The 10338-nt window shown below is 35.5% G+C and overlaps 1 protein-coding gene across 2 annotated transcripts; it reads right to left on the bottom strand.

Annotated features, from left to right (window-relative positions):
- Window positions 1–4320: 4320 nt before the first annotated feature.
- LOC124180058 (putative fatty acyl-CoA reductase CG8306) lies at window positions 4321–9967 on the bottom strand. 2 transcript variants are annotated; one of them, XM_046565068.1, is made up of 7 exons: window positions 9493–9964; window positions 8584–8835; window positions 7908–8157; window positions 6527–6719; window positions 6152–6391; window positions 5383–5640; window positions 4321–5165 (listed from the first exon to the last, which is right to left on the bottom strand). In XM_046565068.1, exons 1-7 carry the CDS (start codon window positions 9685–9687, stop codon window positions 5027–5029), a joined length of 1527 nt encoding a protein of 508 aa, XP_046421024.1. In that variant the 5' UTR covers window positions 9688–9964; the 3' UTR covers window positions 4321–5026. The 2 variants fall into 2 exon arrangements, with proteins under 2 accessions (XP_046421024.1, XP_046421025.1); XM_046565069.1 differs by lacking the exon at window positions 5383–5640 and having other exon boundaries at window positions 9493–9967.
- Between the last annotated feature and the right edge of the window lie 371 nt (window positions 9968–10338).

Raw genomic sequence — 10338 nt, 5'->3', positions numbered from 1 at the left:
CTAACAGAGCCGTGTTTCGGCATTTCATAGAACGAGCATTTGTTAGCGAGAAATAAAATACTGAACACTTTTTTCGATGTCTCTTGAAAAATTTGTTACTTTTCTGATAATTTTCTCAAGATATATCTGTCATTTTTTAACTCATACGTATACATATAGCGTATGAGCAATAAATGAAGATTTCATAGAATTGTTTATACGAGTTAGGTTGAATGTACATATTGATTCGAGTTACGTCTCATATTCATATTCATTCGATAATATTAGTCAATTTCGCTACGCATGCAATCATAAAACGATATGACTATGAAGTCATTTATAAACATAAATTGAGAAGAATTCACTTTAGCCTTATTCCTAGTTAAACGTCATAATTGCAATACTCCTCAAAAAACGTACAAGCAAGATTTCACAGTAAATATTTTAGCTCAATATGCTTGAAAACGGGTGAAAGTATTTCGAATATGACATTACATTGCACTTATAAAATTGATGCACGATTTCAATTGTGGATTTCTGTAACACGGTTCTATCTGCGTTATTTCTTCTAACTTTATACCTATATTTATGCATATATTTATATTATTATATTACATATGTTGTAATCTAGCTTTCCCTACAATCGCCCAGCCCGGATAAACAGATGGTTGCTTTCTATGGCATACAATGATTTGACACCCACAATGATCCTCAGATCAGATGTTAACGTCGCGAATAATTTTATTGGGCGCAAGGTGTTATTGCTACGGCAACTTTTGAACTCGCTACTGGCTAATCCGCTATTTACCGACAGCTCCCGCTAACGCGGTATTGTGGAGAGGAGGTGGGACGATTTGATGGAAACATAGAATAAGACAGAGAAAATACGGGAAAATAAATTTGACGTCCTTGCGGTATAATTCAAATTTTCCAAAATCGACAGTTTACAATCGAGATTGCAAAATGAATAACAAAAGAATAGAACGCTAAGGTATTCTGCGCGTAAGCACGAACACTACCAAATGACTTAGCTTACCGAACAAATAAGAAAAGAACTTAAAATTTAACGTAATCGAAAAGCAATACAATCAGAGAGAAATAAACTAACTTAGCGAATTGGCGCTCTTCTATCGCAAGACGTTATGTACGTTGCTAATCGCGTAAACCAACTAAAACTACCATAATTGTTGTAACTAACGAAAAATAAATGGAACGAGATTCGAAATATCACGGAAAACCCCGCAACGACGCTGCTTGCAAGGTTTCCTAAATTGTATACGAGAGGAGACTCGCGATTCGTGTCAAAAAACTAACCCGGAGTCGGAATTTGTCCTCGAGAACCAAAAATCCCCGGAAACCAAAACAAACGGACCACCTCCACGCTGCGAAATTCTTCCCGATCGTCTCACTAATTTAGGCCTTTGCCGCAACTAAACGCTCGCGGAGCCATTCTCGCGAGACATGCGGCACGCTGTGTAATTGGTGCAAATTTGAATTTGGAAAAAAAATCACTTAATCTACATATTAATAGCTACCGAAATGCGTACGGGATTTTCGATAAGTTAATTTAAACATTATTTACTAACGAATAAGTGCCCTTTCTTTGATCGAAAATTGAACATCAAAATTCAAATACTCTCCAAATAATCAAAAATCAATTTTGTAAAAATTTCTTAGGTATTTCTGTAGCTAATAATATTTAAATGAAGTGATTTTTTTTCTAATTCAAATTTGCACCAGTTACACTGCGTGCCGCGAAATTCATGACGTTTCGCGAAAATGAGTCCAGTGTCGCCATTTTTTAATATTGGTTGACAATAATTCTTTGTATTCTACTTAAATATATACCTAATAACTTCCTCAAATATTATCATCTTATTATCTTCTTTACCATCCAAAATCAAATTCTCAAAAAGGTGCTTTTCTTTTGTTTTTACAGTGCTGTTACCCCTTAAGACTAGGGTCGTAATAGCGTCGTTTGCACAACTTATGAATGATCCGGTAAAGAGGTATCTGGTTAGTTCTCGTCGCTAGTGAGTTGCTTCCTCAACATTTTGAGATCACCTGTGCAGGGGCCGGCGGGGTAGCGATGACCACTAACAATAAGCTAAAAATAATCAAACATGACTCTATTAAATCGATAAAAATAAAACGATTAATCGATTATTTCGCACTTTATTGAACAGTGCATTTGAAGCCAAAATTTTTTAAATTTCAGGACGTAGTCTTGATGGCGGAAAAGTTTTTTGATAATTTACATTTTCATTCAAAATATTTTTCAATTTCAGGTAAAAATATTCATTTATCTTCCACTAATTATATCAAATAGGTACTTATAGTAAGTAACACAATGATAATAATTAATATTGTATAGCGTCGTTCATGGGAGGAAAAAACAAAAACCGATTGTGAGCAAAAATAATCGAAACTCTTCAGGATGTTTGATATCAGATATTTTGCTATACATTTCGTGAAAAATATACAAAATATTGCGAGGATAATTTGAATACTTTCTTCACACTGCAGCACATTTCTGGAATATTTCATTTTGGATATTTCAATATATTATTGTGATGTCGCATATTCAATTTTGCTGACAAAGCATTCATAGAATATTTTGTGTCGAGAAATTTGTAATATCGAGTAAAATATATCGAGAGCTTTGTTATGTTTTGTCTGAAACGTAATGTTCAAAATGTGTTCAGAAGGTAGAATATAAGACATCTCAAACAAATTGTTTTGATACATTTCCGAAACTTTTTTCTCGACTCGGAATGCACAATAAACAATTTATATTACAATAAAAGCCATTTTTTCAAATTCATTTTCGTACCGCATTTTCATATAATGATTGACATACATATTCGCACAGATTTATTGTTTCATGTTTAATAAGAAAGTATTTTATGACTTCATCGCTTCATTCCGCAATAATAAGCGGACGTGATTTCTCCTCACACTATTTATTCAGCATCTTTCTCTTCCTGATTCACCTGAAAATTGCGAAAACATTCCATACACCTGAGTTTCGCGACGCAAAAAGAAAAATAATATTTTTTCATATTCGTTAAAATGCTTCGGTCAACATTAATCGGTTACACAGCACTGATCACGATTCAATCGTCTAACGATGAGTTTCGTTCCTCACACCTCCGATTAGAGGTCGCATATCGTATATGCTTCTAAGTTCAAGGCAAACGCGCTAACTATTCAAATAACGATCAATTTGATTCAAGAAACTGCATCAGCGAAAAAACCCGAATCTCGTGGGAAGTACGAAAAAAGCAGTCTCGACACCAATATATCACAATGACTTATTTATATTATCATTGAATCGTGGATGAGATCACCAACGCTATTAGGGTTGGATACCAGACATCATTCAGTGGACATCAGAGGATCGAAATTCTACTCGGGCAATTTCTTCATTTTTAGCGCGATAAGATTGCGAATCCAAATTGATTCCTTCTGGCACGAAACAGATTTTTGTAAACGCATGTTGGTAACCGATCCTTACTTACCACCCCAAAAGTAGTGGGTAAGGCAAAGCACAATAACCATCGCAGTTAGCAGTTAATCCTGAATTTTCAATCCAAATATTGATAGCATTAGAGTTCCTACAGATAGTCTAGATAGCGCCTAATTTGTCCCTGTCAATGGGATTTCCACTAACGTTGAAGGATGTTCATTGAATTATTTTGACCATCATACGTTGAAGAAAGATACTTGCACGCACATGCATAAACGGCGGATCCCGAAACGACCACCTACCTACCCGGTTACCTGTACAATTCACACGATTGTCCATTTTTTCCAAAACACGTCGTTCTTCTCCATTTGCTCCGTGGTGACAGTAACTTACTTTTTCATTGATAACCCGAGAGGTGCAAAATTCATTTTTACCATAATCAGCCAGGTGCAATACCATGATATTGCAAAAAGTGGCGTTCAGAAAATAACGATAACCTTTTTTTTTTTTTGATTTTAGACGCAGATTGCATACAAATTATTGTCAAGTATATATTCCGCGACGCTTTGAATCTATCTGGCATATCTACCTTATCTGACTGGAATCCATCCATCCATGGATATATTATTTTAAAAAGGCGATATAGTAGCATTCGCATGTACATGTAATATGAATAACTGAATATGATTGTTAAAACAAGTTCACACTTGAATGGTAGAAATATTTGAGATTCAAGTTGATAGATTGCAAAATAGAATACGTCGCTGTATGAAACTCGACAAAAGTACTTCGTCACGGAGAACTAATTAAAAGAGAGAAAGACTGCAAATGATGATCTATGCAGCTTCCTTATTTAAAAAATAACTCGATCGTAGGCTTTTATTAAAGCATATCTTTGTATTTGTGTACCTAAACGAATATAAAAAGATATCCCACTCCAATTCTTATGAGATTAATAGTAACAATAATAACAACAGTATAACACTTAATAAGTTCATTTCAAATGCCGTGAAAAGATAGAGATTCAATTACTCGAAACATAACGAGTCGACTTCGAGTGAAAGACCAGTTGATGCAAATTATCAAATTGTGTACATTTGTAAAATAAGAGATCCCAATAAAATGATCTGGTTCGATATGAAGTGAAATTTCAAAAACCTCATCAGATATAAGAATGTCGCTAATTGCTTTACCGTTTTTAGCTTAATTCTAACTACATATACAGTTTCTGCAGCCACTCAAAATTATTCACAATCTTAAAAATACGATTTCTCACCAATTATCAAAATATCTTTTCCTCCAATATTACCTTCAACTTCCTCCAATATTACCTTCGAATAGGCGATGATATTGCTAACACTATTTCCCATATTCCATTCAAACCCAGTTGACTTAATTATTATGGATGCGTTCGACTTCGGCGCTTACGCGCTTTCAGCATATATCTATATATATACATCACGTATAAAATGCTATAGAAAGTGGCGCTCACAGCGCTCAAAGCGCCTAGGACGAATGCAGCTTACGATTACATCGTTGTTGTGCAACATAATATTTGACGTAAAAATATTTAGATATTTATAATAAACTGAAGATCATGTATGCCAAGGGAACAACCAATCCTGTTTTTGTCCAAGTTGAGGCTAACAAGAATTTGAAGATCCACCAAACCAGACCCATTAGTCCAGCTTGTAGAACCAAATGTGCGACCAGTAATCTGAAATCATAAGGATACCAAATTTGTTAACTGCCTCCTAATATATATTAAATATTGTAATAAATTCATCACATGCATTCTGAAAGAGTGATGTCTAATAGAAAATTGTATTAAGTCACTTTCAAGGACAAATCATCGCATAATTTACCTCCTTAGACACCGAAAAAGTAGAAATAAAAAGAATGTAAAGATTTACCAGAATCTAGTTCATACATACACTTTATCTTTTGAACGTGCTTTTCCCAGATTTTTTGGACTTTCGTTACTCAGGTACCTCCTAACTCCTTGTACCAGATCATTAAAATAATCTTCCCATTTTAACGATCTAATGTCCAAAATAAATTTATCCTTGTCGACTGTTGATAGAGTTGCATTTAATTCAAGAAGCCGAGCATTACTGAATTTCCACTCGGTAAAAATGAATTTCTCTAGACGACTCAATGATTTGTTAACATTTGTGTGTAGACGTACCAATCTGTGAAATATCGTATTCCAAGTTTATTTATTTATTTATTCATTTTTTTTTTTGTGGTTTCAAACCAAATTAAAACCATTCGTTATTATTACTGTTATCTCCTCGATAAAGAAAAAATAAAGTTTTTGAATATTGAGCTTTGAATGCACAACTGAATACCTAAGTATTTCGGTAATATTATACAGGTAGATATATATGGGGCTTTCCGTGCCCAATCAACCAGGGTCTGACTCCCCACATCTTGGATTTGGTTAACGATTGTTGTTCCAACTCTTAATATACTGGAATTTTTCTTCAGTTTTACTTATGATTTTTGAAAACATGCATTTTAGAGTCGGAACAATATAAAAAATTGCGAAGCAAATCCAAGAGGTTCAAGGTCAGACCCTCGTCGATTTGGTGTTAAATACCCCATATATATAATGTAGGAGAAAGAATGTTATATTCTAACAGTAGAGTTTGACTATATAATAGTGAAAGAATTTAGAGCGTAATATGAGCACAAACTTACATGGGCCGTCCACCAAACACACGTGTAACTGTATCGAGAATATATGCCGGAATCATGTGGACAAAAATTGCAGAGATTCTGAACAGTAACAACGAAGGCAGAAGCTTAAGGTACGGGTACCATACGGCGCTACGCAGAGGGTAACGATGAAGATAAGTATTAATGTGGCTTTCAACCTTTTCCCATTTGAAGGGATTGCAGGTACTCGACGTACAATGGTAAACCTTCAATCCAGCTTCACTGTGACATGAAAAAAAAATCAATATGATTAATTGGTAGAAGTATGAATGACTGACTCTTCTGAAAAGCGATTCAATCACAAGGTAACTTTGACTTGAGGCAACACTGACACCATCCAAAAATCGCAACAATTACCGTTCACGGTCCGCATTATATCCAGCAACAATCAAACTATTTACTACTACATCGACTGGAATGTAGTCATAAATCAGAGCTGACGCAACAGGCAGTCGTCTGAGTACACCTTTACTAGCTCCCATTAGAAAACCTTGCGGACCATTTTTGGATATCGTCCATCCAGGTACTGGCTCCTTCCACGCGGCAGTTACTGTAATATTTAATGGAGGTCAACTTCATCTACATTGCTCAAAGTTATCTTTTTGATTTCATCGTGCATTGAACAGCTTGACTCTGGATCATCCAAGAAATGCTTCAATTCTCTTTCATTACTCTAGACAAGGCTTGAGGTGTTAGAATTTGTCAATAATTTGGAATAGTATCCTCAGCTCAGGTATGATGCAATAATCATGAAAATGAATAATTTCAGAATACTTATGTACTCAAGGCATGAGAAACTTTGTGTTATTAAGAAAAAACGTATCTATAAACCGAGCAGCAAATGCATAATTTACTATCTTACAAATTGTGGAGTGTTTATCAGTGGTAAGTAAGTTTATGCATATCAACAACTCCACTGTCTGTTTTTATAAATTAAAACTTCAAATGAAACACAGAATAAAAACATAAGTTTGTAAAACTATTTCATTGTAAATAAGTTATTTTAAATACTGATGCTGTTGCACTAATAGGACTGTCTAATTATATTTTAACATGCTGTAGTTCAAATTCGCAATACATATACCAACACTTTTAACAGTGTTGATTTTGCACCCACTTTTTTGTTATTGACAATGTACTGCACACCTACTCTGCAAGAGGAGGTCTCTAACAGAGTTTAGCTTCCAACAGAACTCGTTTCTTTAGGAGTTAACAGGCCCAAGAATGAAGATTTAATGCAAAGTGAAAAAATTTTCTAAATAAATAAAAAGTGACTTTCACTTTCTAGTAACATGTTGATGTATGTGGAAATTGTAGATTTGAGTTAGTATTGTATAATTAGATGCTTTCACCCTTAAAAATTCTTTCCACGAATTGTCAGATATCCACATTTTTACTACCAAGCCGCAATCAGGATTTTGTTAGGAAAAAACCAATTTTCAGATGATAAGAAAATATTTCCAAACCTACTGTTACGTTGCAGTAACGTATCGAAGTACCTGCTAACCATAAAATAAACAAAATTAAGAATAACTGCAATGTGTAACTAGTTGGAACTCTTCAAAATATTATGAGTATGATTAAACTTTCGAATGTTTGATAGTATTTTATCGTTCCAGTAACTCCCTATATAGCGTAGTGTCATTAAATCACTTAAAACTTTGCATAATCCTTGGTAAACCAGGTTTTCATTTCTTATAAACCTGTAAAGATTGCAGTAAAATGAATTTCAACTAACTCATGGATGGTCTCACGATGGCTGAGCATATAGATGCGTTGAGAACTTCGTGTTCAGCCAGATGTTTTGTAAACGTGTAACTATTTGCATGGTTTCCCAGAATACCAGGTGTGGCAATGTCCAATTCCTTATCATCTAAATCCTTCACCATTTTGATGATTTTTTCAACCTCTGCAGGTGCAGGATAGACTTTTTCAACTGGTTCGGAGATGGCGGAATTTACGTAGGCACTGGACACGTGAACGAGTACCTGTAATTAATATTTATTACGGGTACCAACAAATATGCTGTGCGTTCTATTGAAATTTGGAATTCAAATCAATCACAAACAAGTAGCAAATAATTCCACAGCAATTAACATTGATGGCTCACAAGAATCATACAATTTTACATCTAATCCTTCATTTGTTACTTATTTCTTCAGAGCTAAAGCTATAGTCAGTGGTCAGTAAATAGTCTTTCCATGGGCAATTTCAAAGACCTATGGACAATCTATGCATATTCACGAACAGAAATTGAAACGAGGTCTCGAATAACATTTATGATTTCACAGCCAACGTTTGTAAATCAATTATAAAACTAATTATGTTCAAACTGATGTGTATACGCAACTGGCGAATAATAGCAAAATTATGTGTATGAGAGAGGGTTAAGAGATCTAAAAAAAGTTGCTCACCTTGAAATCATGGATTTCTCTGCATAGCTGAATAACTCTGCGTGTACCGAGTAAATTAATGTTCACAGTCGGCCTCAAGGTTGCTTCAAAGTCCAATGTAGCTGCAGAATGGACAACGATCTGAACATTATCAATCAGACTTTGCCTATCAGAGGCACTCAATCCCAAACCATCTTCCCCAACATCTCCAGCAACTGGGATCAGCTTATTCAATAGATCGGAACCACCCTGTTCCTTAAGTGTTTCAAATATCTTGAAAGTAATCAACAGAAATATTAGTAATCAAGTACAAGACATTTGAGGTCGAAGAAGACGTTTTTATTTCAGAAACTCCTTCAATAATAAGTAATATTTCATTTTTAAAGCGATAGTAAACTATACAGAAACCTAAATTGGAAAGATAATATTTGCCATTATTCCAAAAATGGGATGAAGAAGGCATATAAATTTTATTATTATATAATGTAGGCCTGAGATTTTTAAGAAACGAAAATGAATACGCATTTCAAATCAACTAAAACTGTAGCAAGCTCGTAAAGTCGTAGACATTGGGGTATCTGCTTTCATAAACATATTACGTACACCGGTAATATATCATGAATACAAGTAGGTTGAAATGTGGTGAATGAGTGCAAACTAGAAGTGTGTAGACAGTAATTACATGTCAAAAAAGATGATAATGCACCTTCAGATAACGGGAATCGAAGTAAATGATAACCGAGCGACTGTTCGAGAAATGATAGTCGGCATAACGGGTTTGTGAACGGGTTTGACATGAAAAAGAAAAGAGGAAAAAAATGTAAGAGCTGACGGCCGAAAGGTGAGGGGAGAAAACGGATTCCGAGGCGGTTCCGAAACTGTTAAAGTAGGCTCTATTATACAGGAATAATGAAGTTGACAACAACGTACCAGATTTTTGGTTAACTCATCTAACCTTTCTTCGATATTCTTTCCTTTCTTTGGCCTGAGTAAGATATAAATATTTTTCAGATCTGGACAGGAGCGCAGGAATTTCTCAATCAAACAGATACCGAGGAAACCGGTACCACCCGTGATGAACAGGGTTTTGCCACGATAAAATTCCGTGACCGGTGATGAAGCCATCTCTGTCCTTCTATTCCGATTTTTCGAATTTTCTTTGCTGGTTCCTTAACCCTCTCGCTTCGAACGATCCTATGAGCCGGAGATTCGTGGAACAACAAGTCGTAGTTGCGCACTTGACAATTTACTTATTACTCCCAGATCGCCACAAACGCTACAGGCAACGCGTAAAAAGTGTCCACTCTCTCCGCGCCATTAACATAAACAACAGAGATGCGACGACGAGGCTTCGCGAGCGCACCTAACATCCGTAGGTAATCCAAAGCACTAAAATGACTACCGCTTGCTGCTAGGGAAGAGACGCGGTTCGTTCGTGACGTTTGTGTCTATGGCGCGTGGCGGGGAATTGCTCGGAGGCGACCCTGGCGAATGAGAACGGCCGTAAAACTGCTTGTATTTAAAAACCCTGTTTAAAACCACTGCTGTCTTTTTGAAAACTTGTGTATTAAGTTTATGCACGGACCATGAACAGAGATTGCGATATGCGTATATCCGCTGTAATATTCATCAAATGTTTAATCGTTTGTGTGACGTGCGGTTACTCGGCCATGAAGTATTATTGGAAAAATAGTCAGTCTCCAGGCTGTAATAAAAGCACTTCGATTCCAAAATATATCCGCTTTTTTTTGCATATTATTTTGTGCTGTGAGATTT

This window comes from Neodiprion fabricii, chromosome 4 (genome assembly GCF_021155785.1).
Source record: "Neodiprion fabricii isolate iyNeoFabr1 chromosome 4, iyNeoFabr1.1, whole genome shotgun sequence".
In the NCBI taxonomy this organism is placed as follows: Eukaryota; Metazoa; Arthropoda; class Insecta; order Hymenoptera; family Diprionidae; genus Neodiprion; species Neodiprion fabricii.
This window is presented reverse-complemented; position numbering and strand designations above follow the sequence as displayed.

Coding starts and splice junctions, on each gene's coding strand:
- LOC124180058 (XM_046565068.1), bottom strand. CDS start 9,687: ATGGCTTCATCACCGGTCACGGAATTTTATCGTGGCAAAACCCTGTTC. Junction 8,158..8,583: donor GAGAAATCCATGATTTCAAG/GTGAGCAACTTT, acceptor TATTAATTACAG/GTACTCGTTCACGTGTCCAG. Junction 6,392..6,526: donor TATAATGCGGACCGTGAACG/GTAATTGTTGCG, acceptor TTCATGTCACAG/TGAAGCTGGATTGAAGGTTT.